Source organism: Dendrobium catenatum, unplaced genomic scaffold, assembly GCF_001605985.2.
Source record: "Dendrobium catenatum unplaced genomic scaffold, ASM160598v2 fragScaff_scaffold_80, whole genome shotgun sequence".
NCBI classification, from domain to species: Eukaryota; Viridiplantae; Streptophyta; class Magnoliopsida; order Asparagales; family Orchidaceae; genus Dendrobium; species Dendrobium catenatum.
The window spans coordinates 504,158-529,653 of record NW_021318542.1 but is presented as its reverse complement, the minus strand read 5'-3'; the positions used below and the strand labels follow the sequence as shown (position 1 = coordinate 529,653).

The window sequence follows — 25,496 nt, the reverse complement described above, 5'->3', positions numbered from 1 at the left end:
CTTTTTATCTATTGGCTTGACGGTCGCGAAAGCTTCAGCGCGATTCTGCGAGCTTCATCTGAGCGGAAAAATCCACGCGTTCATCATTTTTCCTTCTACAATGGCAGCAACGGAGAAGAGTCAGAGAGAGCAAAAAATTCGGTCGCTATTCGACCTTCCTTCCGATTTCTTCGATTCCTGCCGCCTCCTCCTCTTCGACCATCCTTTCATTACCCCCACCGACGAGGCTTCGTCATCTCATCGGCCTACGTCGAGCGCTGCAGTCGCGAGCGCAGATAGCGTGGCAGTGGGAGAGGAATCTCACTTAAAGGGAGCCGAAGAGAAGGTGAATGGGGCTACCCAACGATGGACTTGTAACACCTGCAAGTCGGAGTTTGAATCCCTCCAGGATCAGCGATCGCATTTCAAATCTGACTTCCACCGACTTAATGTAAGGTTTCCCGTCCTCAATCCAGTACCTGCTGAAGGAATTAGGAATTCTATTTCTATGGACTTCGAATACATCCCTTTATAAGGTCATTTACATGACTAATAAAGGTTTTGAGAGTTTTCTTCCCCTAACTTGTCTCGTGGTTTCATATCAATAGGCAACGGGGTGGTAGAAATTATATATAAGTGATTTAAAAACAGAAGAAGGATGGAAATAGACAGATTAGAAAGATGAATAGTGATTCTTCAAACTGTTAATGTTGATTTTTTAATATATCATTGGTGCAACCAAAAAACAAAACTAAGATTGCAAAAAAAAGAGTCTTCCTTTAATATAAATATGACAAACATAAATCATAAAACCAGCACCTTGATTGCATCAATCATGCTGCCGAATCCTCAAGGTAAAAATTTTAACTCAAAAATATTTCTTTCAACACATCTGAATTACTTGACTTCCTTTCTTCAAATGCAAAATTACTCTTAAACAGATAAGAGAAATACTAAATCGGTCTTAAATGTAAAAACTACCATTTATAAATATGACAAACATAAATCATAAAACCAGCACCTTGATTGCATCAATCATGCTGCCGAATCCTCAAGGTAAAAATTTTAACTCAAAAATATTTCTTTCAAGACATCTGAATTACTTGACTTCCTTTCTTCAAATGCAAAATTACTCTTAAACAGATAAGGGAAATACTAAATCGGTCTTAAATGTAAAAACTACCATTGAGAAATGAAGTGCTAATGAAGGAAGAAGTGAAGAGCTTTTGTAGTATTTTTAAACTAGCGAGATCCATCCTATCAAAAATTCAACTTAAATAAGAAGAAAAATTTAATGAAAATCAATTTAGTTGTATTTCCATCTTGAGGAAAAGAAGATGAATAAGAACTTTCTAATGGGAGGCATGGAGGAGATGAACCTCTTTATCTACAATAATGTTAGTAGAAGATCATCATCATCATCAGCTCTATCTCAATTGTTTTTTGATGGCGTTATGCATCATTATTTTCATTTATTTATATTAAGTATTATTTGAGTTGATAAATTTTTTTTTTCAAATCATTTTGAAATACTTATATGAGTTATATCCATATAATCTTAGGCCTACGACTTTTCCTTTCTAATATTCTAACTATTATTTTATCAACATAGCTAATAGATGCATTTTCTATCATGTATTGTACATGTTCGAATCACCTAAGTTTATTTTCAATCATTTTATCTTCAATAGATATCTCTTCAATCTTTTCTTTAATATAATTATTCATTAATTTATCTTTTCTAATATTTCACACGTGCATCTTAACATGTTCATTTATACCATACTAAACTAATATATAAATTACTTTTTTTCAACCCTATATTTTGATCCATACAATATTATCAACCTAATTATGATTTTATAAAATTTAACTTTAAGCTTCCATGATATCATTCTATCACATAAAACCCCTGATGCACTTATCCATTTTAACCATCTTGCCTTAATTTATGTTTTCTAATTTTTTCACACATCTATCTTAATATTTTCATTTCTACCATACTAAACAAGATATAAATTACTTTCTTACAGCCCTATATTTTGATCCATTCAACATTACTAACCCAATTATGATTTTATTAAATTTAACTTTAAGCCTTCATGATATCTTTCTATCACATAAATTTCATGATGCAATTATCCATTTTAACCATCTTGCCTTAACTTTAGAAGTTATATGCTCATCTATATTTCCATTAGTTTAGGTAATAAATCTGATATATTTAAATTTATCACTCTCATTTATCATTTTATCTTCTAATAATATTTAATAATAATTGTTGACATAGTGCCAATTAAAATTTCATATCATATTCTTAATAGATGTACAACTTATTTTTTGGCTTCTATATTTTGAACATTTTCTTAATCATCTTAATTTATCATTGATTTTAGTGATGTATCATCAATTAGTACTATATCATCTACAAAAACATACGCCAAAACACTCTTTTGAACAATCTTTGTAAGTATCTCCATAACCAATACAAAAAATGGATTCTATGGTGATTCTTGATGTAAATTTTCAATTATTAGAAACTCTTGGGGCACACCACAACTACTACTACTAGTCGATGCTCCATGATACATTTTTTTAATAATGTCAGCATATCTTTAAAACACTCTCTTTTTTACTTAAAGAATACCATATCAATTCCCATGGTACATGACTAGATGCCTTCTTAAGATCAATGAAAATCATATAAAGATACTTTTTTTTGTTTCTTTATAAATTTCTATTAAATTTCTTAACAAAAAAATTGCTCTTATAGGGGATTTACTAGCATGAAATCAAATTGGTTCTTTAAAAATGTACTTTTTTAAGCTTATGTTCTATTATTTGGTCACATATTTTCATTGTATGACTCATAAGCTTGATTCCTCTTAAGTTTGTATAATCTTTAACATTAGTTTTGTTCTTAAATATTAATGCTAAATTGCTTATTCAATCATTTGATACCCTACAACAACAACAACAACATCAAGCCTTTATCCCACTACGTGGGGTTAGCTACATGAATCCTTTTTCTCTATTGTGTCCTGTTAAGAGTCAAATTCTCATTTAAATCTAATAAAGAAAGGTCATTTATAACATTTTCTAACCAAGTCTTTTTAGGTCTATCGATACCTTTCTTAACATAGGCAAATCTTATACATATACTCTTCTAATAGGGTCATTAGAAAGCTGTCATTTTACATGACCAAATCATATAAGGTGACTCTCTCTAATATTATTTGTCGCTGGAGCTACTCCAACCTTTTCACGGATAGGCTCGTTTCGTATCCTATCTCTAAGAGTAAATCTGTTCATCCACTTGAGCATCCTGATCTCAACAAAACTTAACTTAATATTATGCACTCTTTTAATGGCCAACATTCTGCGCCATAAAGCATTACAGGCCTCACCACCATCTTTTAAAATTTTCCCTCAAGTTGGAGTGGTACTTTTCTTTTATACAACAAAATGGATGCATTCCTCCACTTCAACCATCTAACTTGAATTCTACTAATAATATCCCCATCTATTTCACCATCACTTTAAACAATAGACCCAAGATATATAAAACGAGTATACTTATTAATGGCTTGATCGCTCAAAGTCACAAACGCACCACTAGATCTATTACTACTAAAATTATATTATATGTATTCGGTTTTAGATCTACTCAAATGAAAACCTTTATACTCTAAGGTTGACCTCCATAATTCGAGTTTATCTTCAACTTCCTCTCTAGTCTTATCAATAAGAGGAATATCATTAGCAAAAAGCATACACTAGGGGTACATCCTTTTGAAAATGTCTAGTAAAAATATCTATGGCTAAAGCAAAAAGATAAGGGCTTAAGGGTGATCCTTGATGTAATCCAACTGAAATAGGAAAATACTTGGTCAAACCACCTTGTGTTTTAACACAAGTAACATCTCCTGCATAAATATCCCTAATGACTTGAATATAAGCACTATTAACCCCTTTCTTTTCTAGAACTCTCAGTTATTCCCCGTCATGCGTTATAGGTGCTGTGCTAGGGTTTTCGTCCCGATCGGAGCTCCGTTCTCCGCTGCCCTTTTCGTGGCCAATTTGGTGGTTCTTCTCCTCTCAGGGAAGTTCTGATTTCTACCTTTCTGATTTCTTAATCTTTTTTTTGCGTTTTCTTTCGGCTGGTTTCTCCCTGTCGTTTTTGTCGATGACGCGCAAGTGCTTGGTTGTTCATGGTTTTTTGGTCGGCAAATCTTCTTCAAAGTCTTTCCGTGATGCTTTATCTAATGGTTCTTCCCCCTCTCTTTTCCCGGATCTCAAAATAGCTTCTTTTCGTGGGTTGTCCTCGCTGTGGATTTCAGAAGCTGAAATTTTAGCGTTAGCGGCTCCTTTTGAGTTTGCTTTGGTAGGCAAATTCCCTTCGCACAAACCATCGCTTGAGGGCATTCAAGTTTTTTTTTAACCTTAATCTCAATGGCTAGTTTTCTGTTACTGTTCTTAATCCCAGACATATGTTAATCAAACTTGTTAATAACCTAGACTACTGTCGTGTGTTTGTTCACCGCTCGTATTTTGTCAATAATTGTTACATGAAGATCTTTAAATGGACGCCAATCTTTGATGTGGAGATTGAATCACCCATTATTCCTATATGGATTTCTTTCCCTAACCTTCAACCCCATCTCTTCTCCCCATGGATTTTGCATGGTTTAGGTTCTATGTTTGGTCGGCCTCTTAAGATTGATCACGCTATGTCGTCTGGCTCTAGGCCTTCAGTGGCTCGTGTATTGGTTGAGCTGGATGTTACGAAATCCTATCATGATCGGGTGTGGGTTGGTTTGGAAACTTTAGGGTATATACAACCGGTTGTGATGGAGGATTTTCCCTGTTATTGCTCACATTGCAAGTCTTTGGGGCACTCTAAATCTGAATGCAAAGTCCTTCATCCCCATTTAGCTTAAGCTTATTCTGTTTTGAATAAAGCTGTTGAACCTATTTTAAATAATGTTAATCTTATGGATGGCCATGTTGATGGCATTTAGCCTTTGGCTTGTGGGGTGGTGCCTGAACCTGTTTTGAATAATGTTGATTTTGTGGATGCCCTTGTTGTTAGCATTCAACCTTTGGATTGTGTGGTAGTGCCCGTGGATGCGGATGAAGTTCCAGCAGCGGTGGATTCTTTGGTTTCTCCTTTGGAGGTCTCGGTGGAGGATCATGCTCCTGCCGTTTGCTCCCAGATTTATGCTGATGCTATTGTGTTGGAGGGAGCTCTTGAGTTTTTGGTGGATAATGTTGAGGGTCAATGTGGAGTTAATATGGTTGTGGATAATAGATCCGCTATTTTTGGGTGGGTCTACTGATGCTCCTCCTGTAACTGTTTCGGGTACATTTATGGGGGCTCTTACGTCTGCTCAATTTGTTGATGTGCTGGTGGCACTTATTTCCAATGTTGCTTTGCAAGCTCAATTGGGCAAGTTTAGAGACTGCTCTGTGGATCATTCAAATTGGTTGAATGTTTCCTCTATTAGCACGGATGGGGATCGAGCTGTCTTTGCTGATTCGTCCGGGGGTCTTCGTGAAGCTTATAAGTTGCAGGAGGATCCTCTTATGGGAAATAATTTTTCATTGGTTGGAGGAAATCGTCGTCACAGGAAATCCAAATAAGGTTCCTTTTGTTTGGATGTTGTGGCTGATTGGTTGCACATTTCTTTAGATTTGGATTTGCGATTCATTTTTGTTGGCTTAGTTGGTGGGGCTGAGATTTTTAGCACGGGCAATGATGAGGCAAACCTACTTTTCATTTGATCGTATGGCTTGTTGGCAACCACTGCTGGCGGGTTCTTGCTGCTCTTCGTATGTGATTCGGATGTTTGATTTTTTTGGCTTGTTACTTGCCCTTTGGAGGGTTCGGGTCTAACGTTTGGATGATTGCAGTGTTTCGCCAATACATGAGCCCAAATTCAGTCATTCCCCTTTTATTTTGGTGTTTGTTCCACTGTAGTTTCTTCTTTCCTTTTGCTGATGATCGCGTAATCCTCTTTAGATGGTTGTATCTTTATCTTTTCTTGAAGAGGTATCTTTTGAATTAATTCTTTTAAGTCATTGCAAAATTTAATTTAAAACACATATCCAAACCTACTTGAGGAGCATAAGCGTTGGGGATGATGATGAGGAGTAAACATCACAATGACGAAACAAACAAGAAAGGAAAAACAACATAAAAGTAATGGACACCAGGATTTAAGGTGGATAAATCCAAAATAGGGAAAAAAAACCACGGAGCCACACCACACCAAGAAACTATGAAAATTGAAAGAAATAAAAGTACATATCTCTCTTCTCTCTCACTCTCTCCTTTCTTCTCTTTTCACATGCACCCTTTTTTATGTCTATACACTCAAAATACAAGAAAAAGCGTAAAATAACCCCAAGGGATGCAACCCTTCAGAGAGATCAATGCCAAGCCTTTAAATAGGAAATTACTACAAGGATATATCTAATCCCTGTCTAAATAAACTCCACCAAAAAGGGAAACCTTATATATAATAACTACTTAGGTAAGCTCAACTTCGAAAGATAATTCCAGGAGGAATTATGCTTATTGTTGATCACCTACTAGATTTTTCCACATATCATAATAAAAACAAATATTGCACGAAACAGATGCAACACAATCATAATTTGATGTAAATATAGGCATAAACAATTATTATTATTATTTATTTATACCAAATTGATGTAGAATAAATAATGGGATAGTAGAATTTTTTAGAGTCGATTAATAAATGGAAGAAAAAGTAAAGAAAGATTGACAAAAAGACAGAGGATCGTAAGAAAAATAAAAAATGATTCCTCAAGCTATTGTTGTTTTGTCAAAATATCATGTTATTGAATCTTCAAAGCAAGGTGCTAGATCCTTAAAGCAAAAAAAAGATCAAATCCTTAGGCATCCATGTATGGCTAAAATCTCATTAACCACAACTCAAAATATTTTGTTGATCATTATCTAAATTACATGACTTACTACGGAATTTATAACTATAGACCTTATCTAAATTACATGACTTAGAGAACAAAAGATAAAATAATATTAAACACAATATATTAGCAAGATGAGCTCAGTCAATCACATTAAGAGCAATAATAACCATCGTATGGATGCACCAAAGTCTCTTAATATTCTCTGCATTTTCCTTTTTTTTAAATAATGTATTATTTAATGCTTCTCTTATGGCTAGTTACTTTGATTTTCTTTCATTTATTCTTAGATTAAGCTGATTGTTGCTGGTAAGAATATTGTCAACGAGGAAGAATTGGATCAACATGGCTGTGATTCTTCCTTTGAAGATTTCGATGTATCTAGTATTTCGGGATCTGAAGATGATTTTGAAAAAAGTGCAATTACATTAGTCAAATCAAGGGAAGGAGTTAAACAGAGATTGTATATCCGCCTCCACTCAGGGAAAATAGTTTCTGTATGGAGAAATTTGATTTTGGATGAGTCTGAGGATTTTTCTCTGGATGATTACAAGATGGATCAAATGAGAAATGATGGAAGTGCATTAATTTTAGGGGAGGATGAGCTGACCAATAGGTTGAAAAATTTACTTTCTGAACCTCGGGATAAATCCCACCTGAGGATTGTTTTGCTTTTGAGTGGTGGGCATTTTGCGGGGTGTGTATTTGATGGGAATTCAATTATCGCACATAAGACTTTCCATAGGTAAGTTAAACAAATTTCTTTTTTTTTTAATATTTTGTTATGTTCTTGGATAACTATTGATGAACATATGTTACATCATGCTCTCTAAATATCTGCCATATTTAATAGTTCCATGATTCTTCTTTCAAACTGATATTTTGCTTCTCATGCATTGAGCCTGATTGAATATTGATACTCAAGTCCTTTTGCAAGTATATATTTGATTGTAGGAGCGAAAGCTGTTCTTAAAGCTATGTAAATTAACAAAGTCATAAACCGTTAAACATGTCCGGTCCGCTCAACATATGGATTTTACCAGCTTGCTTGACCATGCGTGCTTTAAGTGGAGGGAGGTATCTTTTGACTAAAAGCATGTCCATATGAGTTGTATTCATTTCTTTTTTGTTCTCTTCAAGAGTCATCCTCATCATCAAACTTTATTCCTACTAATTGGGATTGGCTTCTCCTAAAGAGTCGCTGGAAAAATATAGGCAAATAATGCACAGAAAGCTTGCCATGTATAGACTATAGAAGACAAATTTTATTGTGCAGTGTGCATTATGAGATTCTTGATAAACAATAATCCAGAATCATTTTCTCATGCATTTATTGATGGAGAGACTCAAGAAGCTAAGATGCATATATTAAATTCTTTCATACTTCTTCCAATTTTGTATCTTCAATGTACTTGCAAAGTAGTATATAATTACATATTCAAATCCATGGTGCAAATTTGTTATCCTTAATTAGTGTTTAGATGCCAAGGAATTATTTCAGCACAAGTTGATCTCAAGAAACAAACCATAAATGTAAAATAATCGGAAGGGAATTAAAATAAATATTAAAATCCTTACAACTAATTCTAAGAAGAGGCAAGTAATCCAGGAGGACTATTGAGCTCACCAATCAGTTGTGTATGATAATAGGACCTAATCATATAGTAATTTTCCACATCTTCTTTCCTTTTTTTTTTGTTTTCAAGTGTGCATTTTGCATTACCATATAAAAAAAAACCAAAAGTTACAACTAAGCATTTCTAATTCTATCTCTATCTTCTTTCAGTAAAAAAAAAAAAAATCAGAAGACCGGATTTCATTATATTTTAAAGCAAAATGAGGACCAAAGAACCAGCTGCTCACTTTTAGGCACAAAATTACATTTTTTTATTTTTTCATATTTGTCCTAAATGAACAAGGCTGCATAACCATATCAAAAAAGTTGCAAACGGCTGCATTGTGTTAGACCGGTTCTCTGTGAACCGGTCCAGAACCAGCGGCATAACCAGCCGCTGATTTATAGGAGGCGGAGACCTCCGCCTCCTTTAAACTGAAATTGCTTAATATGGGTGGGCCCCACTTCTCCAAAGGTTTTGAATGTTCAAACGGAGTGGGGAGATGGGTTTTGGGAGGGAAATTAAATTAGGAAATATCTTGTATTAAAGGGGATGAGAGAATTAGGGAGTTTTTTCATGTTATGTTTGATTGCAATTAGGGTTTTCTTGGAGGCTTGGGCTCTAGAACGAATTCTAGAGATTGGGAGAGTGCGATCCTCCTCTCGAATAGAGGATCTTTGTATCTTTGCAAGTTTTCTTTCATCTACTAGTAAAGTACAAGTGTTTGGGCGAGTTTTTCTCCATTTTCCTCTCAGGTTTTCTCTGTTTTGGTCCAGATTTTACTGTTTTCCTGCTGTAAACAGCAGAAGTTATCACGATTTGCTTCAGACTTTGACTAGGAACTACTTGAAATCAAGTATTTCCTATCACATTACCATATTAGAAAGTCAACAAGGCTGCATTATCATACCAAGAAAGACCAAAAGTTAAAACTAAGCATTTCTAATTCTCATTTAAATCTAATTACATTTTATAAACTCATGATACCAATTATAAGCAAGTCATTTGTTTGAATTTCATATATTTTCTCATATTTTGAATTTAGAGTTTTTGGGGGTTGAAGTTTCCCAAAAGAACATTTTTCTTAATGTTAATTATATATATATTTTTTGAAAGTGTAATGTTAATCAGGTCCTGGGTGATGCACAAGAAAACTCTTAAATTAGGTATCTTGCTTGCATTTTACTTGTGGTTATTCAACAATGATTGATGATTTCTAGTCAAAGTCTATGAATACTAAAGCATAGTAAGGTAGGCATTCCTTGATGTAAGTGAGGATAAAGAAATTCAAAAGCATGTTAAGGCTGATGATGTGCGGTGAATGCTTTTATAATGTGGTGAAGGATATGGGTAAGCTCTTAGGGTAAGAGAGATACACTTATAGGATTTTGATCAAAGAATACTAAGCCCTAAAAATGAAAAATCCTTCTTCTTATCATAAGCTTTTAATTTTAATTTTTAAAAATATGAATCCTGCATATGGACACTCGAGGGAATGAAAGCCAAGGAAAATAACTTTAATGATGACAGGACTTATATTCTGGAGCAACATACTAGTTTGGATCATCGGAAAAGCCCAGAATTTCATCAGGGAATGAAGACTACAAACCATAAGACTGCAAAAGAGAGTAGGACAATGATAGATGACCTTAGGGGATGCTGTCCAAAGGAAAGGAGAACTGTTCTGAGGAAGAACTAAAGAAGTCTATCTTAGAGAAGAAAGATTTATCCTAGAAAGGAAAAACTAATACTAAGGAAAATGTTTGATCCTAAGAAAGAGGATGGATGTCCTAAAATAACTATCATAAAAGGGATCTATCCTAGAGAAGCAAAATTCAACTTAGAACAGTCTCATATATAAGGATAGGGAGACTTACCTAAGGGATAAGATGGCAGCCCCATTCAAGATTTCATGATTGTCCATCATCTTGGGTCGTCATAGCTGATCAAAATTTTCTAACTGTGATAATCCTTGTCAGCAATCATGAGATGCATCATCCAAGAAAGCTTTGTAGACTTGGAGGTGTAAGGAGGCCTATATCCTAGGGCTAACATAGGCTAACGTACAGGACTTCTACTTTACGAACACAATGGAGGCTCTAGGCCCTAAGCATTGGGAGTCTTCGAGATCGAAGAAGAATCCCGAGAGTTAGGACTTCCAACATAACCACACCACTGATTATGAGGCCCAAAATGTGGGCTTACATTCTACTTGGTTAGAAATGCCACTATTCAACTTAATCATATGTGTAAGGGATTAATCAAACTCAACTGGAAGAGATATATACACATCCTAGAGTTGGCTAGATGGAGAAAAGGCATGCATGTGAATTTTTTTGTGCCTGATTCATTTGTCCTAAAGTGAATCCTGGACTATATGCAAAACTTAGAAGGCCATGATGTGATATATGTATAAGCACGGTTGGAAGCTAACATGTCATCAATTTATATCCAACAAGATGAACTAAATGTTCAATCATTTCTCTTACTAGAAATATACGCCAGCTGTGTGTTCATTCTATTTTAAATGGATTTGGCCGGTAAGTGAGTGATGTGCGATCCTAGGACTCTTAGTTATCATCACAAGTAATCCATACAATATCAATCACATAGCATCACAAAATAGTTAATATAAAATAATATAAGAATATAAATTAGTAAAAGACAAGTAAAAAGAAAATATAAACATCTAATCACCTATCGTTCTAAGGTCTATTATCCTAGCATCTCCTGCAAAGCAGATGTTAGTAAACAACATAATAAAATCATAGCTTTGATCACATCACATTGCAGCATAGCTACAAACTTATATTATTACAATTATTACATTATGATAATAAATATGTATATATGGCATGTGTATATGTATACAGGTATATAGTCAAAAGGTTCCTAAAATCAAAAAAATTGTAATAAAGCATAATTAGATTTAGAAAATTAATATCATTAAACCAAAATTGATTTTTTTGGAGGCATACATACATGAAAAGATATATGCTAATTAAAATGCTGTTAATTATAAAATTATAAAAATCAATGCTTAGCTGCAAAAAATTATGAATGCTTAATTGCGAAATAAATTATGTTACAAAATGAGAACACCATTTGTTATCGATATGATTATACTTAAGAGAGTTAAATGGATTTGACATGAACAACAGAGAGCTTAAGATGCATTATAAGACGTTAGGATGTAATAATATGAAAGGTATATGAAGGAAAAGGGGAGATTAAATGTAACTTTTAAGTTGTTCAACAATTTTTTTCCTTAAATTAGGTTCTGATACTACATGCAAAATTAAAGTGGAATGACTGGCAAGGAACACTTTATAGATTGACTCCCAAATAGTTGGGTAAAAGCCAATGGTTTTAGAAAGAAGATTATAAGGTTTAGAACTTTAGATTGCCACTTGTCATTTGGAAAAAAATTCTCTCTTTTTTTTCAATAAATTTTTTAGGTGCTAAATGCCCTTAAATTTAATTTTCATTCAGCATAGATGTCATTCTTATTCTTTATTTAAAGTATTTGTGTGAAATAATGCTTCTAGTCATGTTCTGTTCCATTAACTATACATTCTGCTTAGTATAATTGCCCTCATCAAATTGTAGATATGTTGTTAGAGCAAAGGCTGGCAAGAAACAGTCAACTAAAGATGCCGCAGGAAAAGCTGCACATTCTGCAGGTTCATCTCTACGCCGCCATAATGAAGCAGCACTGAAAAAGGTGACGGGCCATTTTACACATTTGGTTGAGTTCTTGTAAGTTTTGGGATATTTTGTAACGGTTAAGAAAGCTTATGGTATCTGAAATTTAAGTTTATCAAATATTTGCATGCGGCTTTGTGTTTTAAAGTCTTTTATAAGACTTATAGTTGGCAAGGTGCTCCTAGGTTTTCATCTGTTAGTGTGAAGGTCTAATTACTATCATCCTTTGTGTTTTTTATTTTAAATATGGAATAAGATGAATCTTGTGTCAACCATATGTAATAGCTGGATTATGAGGAGTCTATAAACAGTTATTATGCGGCATATAATTATCAACTTTGTCTTGAATTCAATTTATCTTTCTAGTTTCAATTTAATGACTGCAAGTCGAACTCTTATTTTTTTGAGCATGGTACAGATGCGACTAACTGTAGGGAAATCATCTCCTTTTACATGTGTGAGGTCTGCTTGTTCTTATTTAGATTTTTTTTTAATTTCTTGTTTTATTTCATCTACATGTTTTGATACTGACTTCTTAAGTACTCTTAATTTTAAAAAAAATTGACGTGATAAAAATTCAATCTGTGGAGATTAAATTTCATTATTTGCAGATTTTGTGTTTCCAATTCTTGTTGATTTTTCTTGGGCTATTTCGATATTTCATTATAGGATGGGTTATAATTCTAGTATTATCTTGTTTCCATTTAAAGAAAGCAAGTTGTTGAATTAATTAGTGATTTTTTATAATGGATTCTTAATTTTCTTTGTATGAAATCAAAATACGTATCATAACAATTGCATTGCTAAACTCTAAAATTGTGTCCCAGATTGTTAAGACCTCTGAGAGTATAAAATTTACTTGTAAATCAAATAGTTGAAAAAACATTTTGATATAACAATTTCAGAGAATTTGCCCTATATTAAGAAAATTAATCACCATTGATGTAGAATATTTTGCTATGATATCAAATCGATACATGGAGTATTAAAGCCAAAGAGCTTAAATGCACATATATGCAATGTAAATGGATGAGCCATTATTGAAAAATATTATTTGGCTTTTTACGATGAAAAATGTAATACCTGGCTTGCAAACATCATCGGAAAACAAGTCATCTAACTCAAATAGTTATTATTGACAAATTATACTTATGAATGATGTAAGTAACAAAGTGGAGTGAAAGGTAGCGATTGCACAAAGAAAACTGATATGCCTTTGAAGTGAACACATCAAAAGAAAGAAAAGAAAACTACATAAATAATCCAAATGATGACTGGTTTTGGATTATAACTTCAATATAAAAAATAAGATACAAGTGATTTATGATTAGAGAGGTAGATTGGATCTCCCAAACAGCCTAGATGCTGTTAGGAAGCCCTCATAGAAAAGACTGCAACAAAACTCTAATCAAAATGTAACATTAATACAAAATAACTAGCTCTAAATAAACTCTTCCTATTTCCCCCCAAAACAACCTTATTGATTTAATTAATTCCCTCCTTTATTTTGAATTCAAATTGACATTAAACAACGATTAATTCCTTCCTTATTCCTTCTCCGGACCGTACATATGGAATCATAGCTTTAGTGGGCTACACAAAGGGCGACGAAATCTCCCTGGATATGGCTCCAGGTTTCGCCCCCTTCTGATTCGGTTTCTGCTGGACCAGCCAATCTAGCAGCACCCCCCCCCCCGCGCGTGCACGCGCGCGCCTGTTGCCATATCAATACTTCCCTCCTCAAAATGCACCTTGCCCTTAAGGTGGAAGGATGAAAACGGTCTCTTGATCATCTTGTATGGCTCCAATATAGCTTCATACCCAGGTAGGTCCTTCCATCGAACTAGGACCTCCTTTGCTCCTATCGTCCCTTGCCGTGCCCCAACAATCTTCATGGGTTCCAGGATTTCTTCCATGTCCTCCATCAATGTCGTCGGTAGTGAGGAAGAGGGTGTGTGATCTCTGATAGTACACCTTGATTGTGATACATGGAATACTAGGTGAATTGTTGATGGTGATGGTAACTTCAGACAATAGGCTACTTCCCCAATGGGCTCCGTCACTTCATAAGGCTCAAAGTAGCGTGTGATAGCTTCTCATTCTTCCTCTTGGCTAGTGTCATTTGTCAGTATGGTCTCAATTTCAAATAAACTCTATCCCCGGGGTTCGAACTGTATTTCCCATCTATGTTCATTTACTTTTATCTTCATAATTGTTGAGCTCTCAACAGATTCCTTTTGAGTTATGCTAGTATTCTGTCTCTCTCCTCTAAGTACTGATCTACATTGGATACTAATGTAGTACTATGTCCGTAATGGAATGAGGTGGATGCCTACCATATAGAATCTTGAAAGGGATTGTTGGTGTGGCTGAGTGGAATGATGTGTTATACTAATACTTTGTCCACACTAACCATTTAGCCCATAATTTTGGTGTTTTAGATAAAAAACAACGCAAATATGTCTCCACGCTCTTATTGACTAGGTTTCGTTTGATCGACCGTCTGCTCCTTTTTAGGATCGTCCCTTGCATCTTAAATAGCTCCTTCCAAAAATGATTAAGAAACATCTTCTCTCTGTCTGATACTATAGATTCTGGAATGCCATATAAGCGCACTACCTCCCGAAGAAAGACTGCGGCGACTGAGAAGGCGGTGTAAGGTTGCTTCAGTGGAATGAAATAATAAATACTTTCTCAGTTGATCTACCACCAACAGTATTACCAAATATGCCTCCGAGCATGTCAAACCCTCTCCATTGTCACTTTTCCCATACCCTCTCAGGTAAAGCCAATGGTTGTAGTAACCCCCAGGTGCCATCGTTAAGTACACCATTGGCATACGTTACACTTTGCTACCAAATTTTCTACATGCATCCCCGCCATATATAACTTAGCTGATAGTTAATTAGCTATCTTTTGTACTCCTGAATGCCCCCTATCGCACTGCCATGAAACTCTTGCAGTAGCTTGGGAATGTAACATGAGGTACGGGGTAACACAAACCTCCCCTGGTAGAGTAATTATCCCCCCTTCAAAGTATAACCTAAGTTATTGTTTGTGTCTTTCAAGTTTCAACAACTCTTCCCTGATCTTCCTTAACCCTTCATCTTGCTCACTTTCCCGTCTCAATGCTTCCCATTCTACGATCACAGGTACTGACAAGGCTGCTAACTAGGGCTCCTCTATCCTCCCGGACAAGGCGTCCCAGCTTTGTTTTCTAAGCTTGGTCGGTACTGGATCTCAAAATTATACCCAAGCAACTTGGATAGTCATCTCTGAGGCTCCTCAGTGAACATCCACTGTTACAACAAATACTTCAGACTCCTATAATCTGTCCTAACTATGAAATATCTCCCTAATAGATAGGGCGGTCGCTTCTAAATAGCCAAGACAATTTTCATTAGCTCTTGCTCATACACAGACTTGAGCCTTGCCCTGGTTGAAATATGTAATTGGTCTTTGATCTTGCATGAGTATTGTTCCTGGCCCATAACCTGATAATCTGTCTCCACCCCAAATGGTCTCCCAAAATTTGGAAGCACCAATATTAGTACATTGATTATAGCTTTCTTTAGCTCATGGAAAGCTTTTGTCGCTTTTTCCCCTACTTGAAGTTATCCTTTTTCAATTGCTTTGTCAAGGGTCCTGCAATGATGCCATATTCCTTCACAAATTTTCAGTAGTAACCAGTGAGCCCTAAGAACCCTCACAACTCCTTCAAGTTCTTGGGAAGAGGCCAATCCACCATGACCTGAACCTTGAACTAGTCAGTTGACACCCCCTCTCTAGCCACAACATGTCCTAAATACACCACATGTGGTTGCTCAAACATGCACTTTTTCCAGTTGGCGAACAATTGATGCTCCCTCAAGGTCTCTAGCACTGTTTTCAAATATTCCCAGTGTTCTGTCTCCGTCCTGCTTTATATCAAGATATCATCAAAGAATACCAAGATAAACCTTCTGAGATGTGGTTGGAACACTCAGTTCATAAGAGATTGGAAGGCATCACCAGGAACTTGTAGTGCCTTTCATGTGTCCTAAAGGTTGCCTTGTGCACATCTGTTGCCTTCATCCTAATTTGATGATATCCCAACTTCAATTCAATCTTGGAAAAGATCACTGCTCTAAATAACTCATCCAAGAGCTCATCAATCACTGGAATGAGAAACTTATCTAGCATTGTTTTCTTGTTTAGATCCCTGGAATCCACACAGAACCTCCAACTGACGTCCTTCTATTTCTTTAGCAGAAGTGGACTAGAGAAAGGGCTCACACTAGGCCTAATGATCCTTGCTTCCATCATCTCCTTGATCAATCTTTGTATATTGTCTTTTTGAATATGGGGGTAACAATATAGTTTGGAACTTATAAGAGAGGCCCCCTCTTTTAGATTGATAGTGTGCTCATGCTCTCGTGGCGATGATAGCTCAATAGGTGGTTGAAATACATTAGGATATTGTTGCAAAATTTGTTGAACCCCCGCTGGAATTTCCCTTTCCTCTTGTTCCTGGATTCCTTCTATGCTATGTAACTCCACCAAGTACTCTAGGCCTGCACCCTTGATTGTCCTGAGCATGGTTTTAAGTGATACCATTATTTTGAATAAGCTATCATCCCCTCGAAGCAGTACCTTCTTCCCCTCTACCTGGACATCCATGGTCAAAAACTTTCTGTTCACCTTCATTTCCACCATGGTAGACCTGTCAATATTGGACCCGACCCGAAAACCCGACCCGAACCCGACCCGAAAATTTCGGGTTCGGGGTTGAACAGTGTCGGGTCAATTTCGGGTTGGACCCGAACCCGACCCGTGACCCGTTTTTGACAGGTCTACACCATGGTTTATAGCCTCTTCTTTCCCAGAATCATACTATGCACTTTCCAAGTCCAGGGGAAGGAAGTCTGCCACCACATGAATATCCTGCAAGGTCATCACCACCCTTTTATATATCCCCAGACTCCCCTCTATCTTACTTGTCCCCATCATCACCCTACATCCTTCAGTCTTCACCAACTTCAACCTCAATCAATCCATGATCTAATTTGAGATGAAGTTATGTGTAGCTCCATTGTCCACCAAAACTACCATAGTTGCTCCCCGATTTGGCCCCTCACTTTTATGGTGTGATTTGGAGTGAATCTCACCACGGAGTTCAAGGACACTTCTACCACTTCTAGATGCAACTGTTCTGTTTCCCCCACGATCTCCTTAGCTTATCCTTGCTTTCCTCTTCCTCCTCATAGACCCTCACGATATGAAGGGCACGATTCTTACACCTATGTCATGGTGTAAATCTCACATCACACCTGAAGCATAACCCTTTTGCTCGCATATTCTGCATCTCCTCTTCTATAAGGCGTTTGAAATTGCCTCCAGGATGAACTCAATGCTCTTCTCCTTCAACGCCTCCCTTTGAAATAACACTATCTGAGTCCTCGGTGCCAGGGTCATGGAGATATTTCTGTAAACACCCATGGTGTTGCTTCGGCTGGACTTCTCCCTCTGATGTTTATTTTCCTCTCTTTGTGCTAGTTCCATAGTCTCTCTTAGCCATCTAGGCCTCAACACCCTTATCTCTGCTCATATGCCTTCCTTAAGCCCCTTCGTGAAATTCCCTTCCAACCATTCCCTTAGAATACCCCCTCAGCCTACCTGACAACAACTCAAACTTCTCCCGATACTCTATGACTATCCCCTCCTGAGTTAAGGCATAGAATGGCTCGTGGAGGTCCCCTTCTTGAATTACTTGGGAACATTCAAACAAACAATCCTTAAATTCTCTCCATGAATAGATCGGATACCTAGCCTCCCTCCACTGAAACTAAGCTAGGGCTTTACTCTCTAAACATAGCCCACTGCTATGAGCTTTTCTTCTTCCGTCAGCCCATTGATAGCAAAGTAACGCTCCACCCGATACACCCAACTCTGAGTATCTTCCCCTTCAAAGACCGTCATTTTTAACTTTCTTGATCTCGCATCCATACCACAATGATTTCTCCCTCCATTAGTTCCTCCTGTGTAGTGATTGTGCATTTCTCTCCCTTCTTCCCTTGGTAGGTTTGAACCCCATGGCTCGACCCAATCATTTTCACCTCCGGTCCACCTTCCACCATGTCTGGGTGGTATCCCAAAGGGTTCGACCTCTCCCCTTATTGCTGCCCTTTCTTCGAAATACCCTAATCCATCTCCCATTGGAGCCCCACCATGATGGTCCATGAGGGTAAACACTCTCCACTTCATCTTCGTCCTCTTGAATTTCCTTTCCCTTTGGTTCAACCCTAGGAATCATCTGTGTGAGACTTTCGATTGCATTTCGATCATCTTCTTCATCATATCTTCCAAGTTCTTGAAGTGGTTCTTTATGGATGAGAGCATTCCTTCCTTAGTTGAGAACTTCCCCCTTCCATAATATTTCTCCTCCATTTCGGCCTGAGTTGCCCCATTTTGCCTTCCAATGCATCCATCTTCTTTGCTAACATTTACGTCGCTCTGATACCAATTTGATATGCATTTGAAGTGAAAACAACAAAATAAAGAAAAGAAAAAAAAAATAAAAAAAAAAACAAAATAAAGAAAAGAAAATTACATAAATACTCCAAACAATGGCTGATTTTGGATTATAATTTCAATAAAAAAAATAAGATACATGTGATCTACTATTAGAGAGGTAGATCGACTCTCCCAAACAACTTAGATGCTGCTAGGAAGCCCTCACAGAAAAGACTATAGCAAAACTCTAACTCAAATATAACCCTAATACAAAATAATGAGCTCTAAATAAACTCTTCATATTTTCCCCCAAAATAACCTTATTGCCTTAATTAATTCCCACCTTTATTTGAATTCAAATTGGCATTAAACAACAATTAATTACTTATTATTTATTCTTACATATGGAATCATAGCTTTGGTGGGCCCCACTAAGGGGGTCAAAATCTCCCTGGATCTGGCTCTAGGTTCTGCCCCCTCCTGTTTCGGTTCTTGCTGGATCGGCCGGTCTAGCCCCCCCTGCCTACTGTCGTATCAATACTATCCTTCTCAAAATGCACCTTTTCCTCTAGGTGGAAGGATGAAAACTGTCTCCTGATCATCTTGTATGACTCTTGTGTAGCTTCATACTTAGGTAATTCCTTCTATCGAACTAGGATAAGTACCATTAATCAAATAGCTTAAGCCATGGTTAATGTTCACACCTAGTTTAAGAACTTGATTCTTATTTCAATTTTTGATGTGGGGCCTATTCTCTACTTCTGTATGGGTGATTGTTTTTTAACAATCTACCTCACAAGAGTCCACATCAAGTATTATTCCTTCTCAAATGAAAGGTTTTAACGCTAACAATTTTCATGCTTTTTGAGCTCTCAATTTTATACTTCTCTTTTAATAGTCAACATTCAACGCCATAAAGCATTGCAGGTTTCACAATCATCTTATAGAATTTTTCCTTAATTTTGAGGTGTACTTTTCTATCACACGACAGGCCTGATGCATTCATTCACTTCAACCATCAACTTGAATTCTACCAATAATATCTCTATCTATTTTACCATTACTTTGAACAAAAAACCTGAGATATCTAAAACTTGTATTCTTTTTAATGACTTGATCACCTAAAGCCACAATCCTCCTACTAGATCTATTACAAAAACTACACTCCATGTATTTGGTTTTTAGGACAACTTGACTGATTGGTAGTAATTACTAGGTATTCCAGAGCTTTAGTTTAAATATGCTATTATATTATCTTCAATGATTATTCCATTTTGCTTGGCAACTGGATGTCATATTTTTTTCCCCAAAGTGAACTTTCTACTAAAACTAGGGATTTGTGATGTAGAACTATATGTGTAAGTGGAGATTTGCACAAAAGGATTTCAAGAGCAACTTTAGATTCTCGTTAAAGTGATTAAAACAACAATACAAAACAATTAAGTAGTTATTTCGCTTTGGCTAAACTACTCAAGAGACTAAGCTAGATCAAAACACATAAAAAAAATTAAGACGTTGCATGCGAAGTAGTTTCCAACTTAACCCTTGTTTAACAACGAGATCTAAAGCAAAGAAGTAACAAATCCTACGAATGCTAGTGGATGGCAATAAAGGGACACAATCTCTCGCTTTGAACAAATTCTCATGAAGAATTCGGAATTCAAAAGTAGAAGAATCAAGATAGAAAAGGGTATATAGAGAGAGAGAGAGAGAGAGAGAGAGAGAGAGAGAGAGAGAGAGAGAGAGAGAGATATGTTTTGCCAATCTGTTTGGTTGGTAGTCCCACTTTTTTTTCCAGATACTATTAGTGAAGTTTGTCAGACAATTGAATGAGATCTGTCCTCTGAACATTTTCTCAGATATAACTTCTCGGAACCAAGACAAATTCAAACTATATAAGTATTTGTATATTTTTTTCTGAAAGGCTTTTCATATCTATATCCATTTCTATGTGCAATGAAGTACTACAAATACTGTTAGAAAATGAGAGAGATCTGTTCTCGTAATAGTTACTAATTCTTAAAATGCAATATCTGTTCTCTTGATTATAAAGTGTTGTTCATATCACATATATTGTTGCATGAATCATTTATGAATGATTTCAATCAAACGCTACAACCATGTGTATCTTTTTTTATCAAAAGCTAATTCTTAGGCTATGCTTTACCAATCAAAATATACTCCTAACAACTCCATTTTGATGCAGGAAATTCAAGACCTACTACTTACTTGGAAACCATATATAAATTCTTCCTTGGTCATTTTCGTTTATGCTCCTTCAAGAAATCGTCAAATTCTTTTTGATGTGGAGAAGCAACACTGGCGTTTTCATGACCATGTTACTAGACAAATACCTTTGACAGTCCGGAGACCAACATTGAAGGAAGCCAAGCGCATCTATCTTTGTTTGACGCAGTTGTCCTATGAAGAAGTGGATGAGGACAGTCAACTGGAAGAGCCAAATTTACATACTGGTGATGAAGTAAAGAAAAATCAACCATTTCACGAGTCACGTGTAATCGAACACCTAGAACTTAAAATGTCATCTACAGTATTAGGCTCTCCTGTGGACTCAGCTGAGGAGCATATACCGAATGATTTTGCAAATATAAGTCTATCCCATTGTGAAAATAGATCAACCTCCTTGCACGTGGCGGCGCGTACCGGTAATGCACAATGGACACTTGAGCTTCTTGAACAAGGTTGCAGCCCTTGCTTAAAAGATGAAAGAGGTCGAACTCCTTACATGTTGGCAACAGAGAAGGAAGTTAGAAACACTTTTAGAAGATTTATGGCTGCCAACCTTGATAGATGGGATTGGCAAGCTGCTTACGTGCCCAGTCCATTGACAATAGAAATGGAGGAAGCGCAAGCAGCCAAGCAGGTTTGTTTCCTCAACTTCAGTAGCGAGTGTGAAGAATGTCCTATTCCAATTTTATTTAAGTTTTGGTGGGACAAACATCCTTCTTTTCAATCAAATATTAAAAACTAAACAGATGGAACGCAAAACCAGATAAATAGTCTATGAAGTTCTTGCGAGGGATCCAAGTGGACACTTGTTCAACCACCTAAAATTGCTTCAGCGTCCACATTCCAAGACAATAAAAATATCATTCATCACAGTGACCTGAATTGTTGCATGAGTATCCATTTAAAGATTAGTTATGAGTTATTAATAGACCATAATTATTTTAATTTGTTTTTTAGTTTGATTAGTAAAATAGAAGGGTGTGGTCTCAGCTCTCTAGTAAAACTTTTATGGTTGTCATTTACCTCTTTCTTTTTTTATACTTGAACCACCACAATAACCCTGCATCGCCAAACACAAACAGAGCGGAAAAAGGAAGATAATTTCTTTTTGCAAGTTGATTATCATTTTCAACCCATAGCTATTACTACGCATCAAGAGAAATGCATACGAAATTTCTTATCACTTTGTGAACTCCTGTAGAAAACATTGCTGAGTGAAAAATTATAACTAGTAGTGGCCTTTTACTATGATTTTAACTCTTCTTCTTTGACATGCAGGCAGAGAAGCATGCCAAGAGAAAAGCTAAAGCCAAGGAGTCAAAGAAATTGCGAAAGGAAAAAGAAAAAGCCAAGGTAATTTATTTTTCTTTTCGAGCAAGCTGTAATTTTTAGCGATTAGTAATGAATTAATGTCTTGTTGATGTTCGATATCCTAAGAACAAGATGGGCTGCATGGTTCTTATGAAAGTGACGCACAGGCCGTCATAATTCAATTTAATCTGAATCTTAGGCAAAGATTGTTAAAATTGTGTCGATGATATGATGAGATTGAAGTGAAGTATGTAATGAGACAATTACGTCACATATAACTTGATTCATTCGTCATTTATAAGGATAATGGAGAGGTGATAATTTCATTGAGTTCTCAGCTCATCAATATTAAAAGTCTGACTTTATGATTGTTATTTGTACCTGTAGGTTTTCTTAAGCGCATCATTTCTCTAAATCTTGTTTTGTTTTGAATTGACGATAAACTTTGATATTTGATGAATCACCATAAAAATTATATTGTATGCCAACTATGATAACTTACAATTAAATGTTATGATGTAGGATGTTTTGAGGTTTCAGGTTTCTGTTATAGATTTAGAATGAAATGCAGGTTAGCATATAATCAACTATCATAACAAACATGTCATGCATATTTTTATGCAATTAATTGTTGTAAACAGTGTTATTAAAATCACATTTTAGGACTGGAGCGAAGTAATGTTCTAGCATTGCGCATCGCTTGCCAAGCGCAAGCTTGTAGCAAAGTGCGCACGCATTGTCGTGTCATGTTGTAGCATTTGCATGGCTTTGGTTCATAATGAAATCCTCGTTCAAATTCTATTGTTGAGTTTAGCATCGGTTGGAATAATTAGGCATGAACATTTGCTTCTCATCATTTCTCGTATTCATTGATTTGTTGCTTATTAGTTCTTCATTTTGTCCTGTTGGAGCTATTCACTTCTTGATTGTTCTTCTTATTTCGCTCGCTTGCTATTATTCTTATACATCTTGTACTAGTTCTTGTTGTTGGTAACTTCTCACTCACAAGCTTCTTATCGAGAATGCTTCTGAATGCCTCATATTCACAATCTCTCGCTTCACACTACCTCTATGTCTTGATCTATAGCTATTCACTCAATCTCATAAGTATTCTTAGTTTTTATGTATTCTTTCATGGTTTTGTTATTTTAATATTTGATCTTTTTTTGGCTTTTGGATAATTATAAAATTTTGGTGCTGAATGTTGGCCATTAAAAGAGAAGCATATTGCTAAGTTAAGTGTGGCAGAGATGAGGATGCTCAGGTGGATGAGTGGCTTTACCCTTAGAGATAGAATACAAAATGAGCATATACGTGAAAAGGTTAGAGTAGCTCCAGTAGAAGATAAGATTAGAGAGAGTCGTCTTAGATGGTTTGGTCACATAAAACGGCGGCATTCCAATGACCCGGTTAGGAGAGTAGAGGTATTAGATTTGACTTATGTTAAGAAAGTTAGAGGCAGATCTAAAAAGACTTGGTTAGAAAATATTAGGAATGACATTTCTTTATTAGATTTAGATGAGAATTTGGCCTTTAATAGGACACATTGGAGAAAAAGGATTCATGTAGCCGACCCCACGTAGTGGGATAAAGGCTTGATGTTGTTGTTGGATAATTATAAAATTTATGCTATTTAATATATCATTATATTTGCTGGAAATTATTACTCAATGTGATTTAATCGATTAAATGACTATTGCATGTAAATTATGTATTCATAATATGATATATAAGTCATGAATGCTCTAGTTCATAAAAGTACAAATATTTGCACATTGAAATAAAAAAGGAACTATTATGGATTGCATTGTACTTGGTGCTTTAAAAAAATGGGGTAACAAATATGCAACTTTTTTTTGGAAAATAAGCTTATAATCTCAATATAATTATTTACTATTAATAGAAAAAGACAACAACAATAATAAGTCTTATCCCATTACATAGGATTGGCTGTATGAATCCTTTTTATCCATTATGTTTAATTAAGAGTTAAATTCTTATTTAAATTTAATTAAAAAAGATTATTTTTAATTTTTTCTAATCAAGCCTTTTTAGATGTACTTATATATTTTTTAACATAGGTTGGGTCTAATATATATACTCTCTTAACAGGGTCACGGAAGGTTGACATTTTATGTGAGGAAATCATTTAAGATGATTCTCTCTAATCTTATTAGCCATTGGAGCCACTCCAATCTTTTCACATGCATACCATTTTCATAAATCATCTCTTCGTTCTATAAGGAGAATCACCATTAACTAGCTCTAAATACTTCCATTTGCTTCTTTTTAAAATGCTTTAATTGGCTGTGCCATTGGAGACTTCATTTTCTTAGTTTTGCCATATGGATGCAGGAACAAGAGGCTTCTTTGTGCGTACAACCCTCCAAACAAAAACCACCATCTGATGTTAGAAAGCAAATCTTAGAGAAGGTTAGTGTCCCTGTTAACTATGCAAAACTATCTTTGGCTTCGTTTGGGGCGGCTTTTTTACTGCTTCTTGAAGTAACTTTTTAGTTAAAAATTTTAAATTTTTTACTAAAAAACTGCTTAAAAAAACAGTAAAAAAGTCATCCCAATAAAACATTTATGTTATTGAAATAACCTTCGCGTTGATCAGGGCACTACGAGGGTGGCGCCTTCACGGCAACTGCCAACACCAAATGAAGTGGCAATCTCAAAGGAGGTCAGATTTATGACATTTGTACCATTAGTTTCTTCTTTTGAACAATTGGTTTAGAATTTTGTCTTTGATGTGGCTTAGCTTGTTATATTAATATCTTTCATCAGGAGGAAGAAAAACTGGCTCTTGCAGCGGAGAGAGAGAAGAGAGCTGCGGCGGCAGAAAGGAGAATAGCAGCCATGAAGAATGTGGGCATTAGCAGTTCAGATACCAGAAGTTTAGCTAATGATCTCTTGTGCTCGTGCTGCAATGCTTCATTGTCGGGGAAGATACCATTCCACAGGTACCATTACAAATACTGTAGCACTTCTTGCATGCATGTTCATAGGGAGGTTCTTGAAGAAGATGGATAAACTTGAAATGCTTATCTTTATGTAACTTTGTATTTTCCTTATAAATGAATATGAAGGTTGGCCATAAATTGTAAATTTTTTGTTCAATTTTGATATGATAGAAATTCAAATGCAGGATATTGATAATAGCTTTCAAAATCTTTTTATGAA

At 35.8% G+C, this 25,496-nt stretch overlaps 1 protein-coding gene across 1 annotated transcript; it reads left to right on the top strand.

Moving 5' to 3' along the window:
* Nucleotides 1-25,496, top strand: LOC110104473 (ankyrin repeat and zinc finger domain-containing protein 1). Its single transcript, XM_020833612.2, has 8 exons — nt 1-430; nt 7,227-7,681; nt 12,162-12,276; nt 20,956-21,633; nt 22,278-22,352; nt 24,666-24,743; nt 24,931-24,996; nt 25,101-25,496. The coding sequence occupies exons 1-8, from the start codon at nt 101-103 to the stop codon at nt 25,344-25,346; spliced, it is 2,043 nt and encodes a 680-aa protein (XP_020689271.1). The 5' UTR covers nt 1-100; the 3' UTR covers nt 25,347-25,496.

Bases quoted from the DNA above. Each gene is read 5' to 3' on its own strand.
- LOC110104473 (XM_020833612.2), top strand. From the start codon at position 101: ATGGCAGCAACGGAGAAGAGTCAGAGAGAGCAAAAAATTCGGTCGCTA. The intron at 22,353-24,665 runs GTAATTTATTTT...ATATGGATGCAG, and splicing joins AGGAAAAAGAAAAAGCCAAG to GAACAAGAGGCTTCTTTGTG. The intron at 24,744-24,930 runs GTTAGTGTCCCT...CGCGTTGATCAG, and splicing joins GAAAGCAAATCTTAGAGAAG to GGCACTACGAGGGTGGCGCC.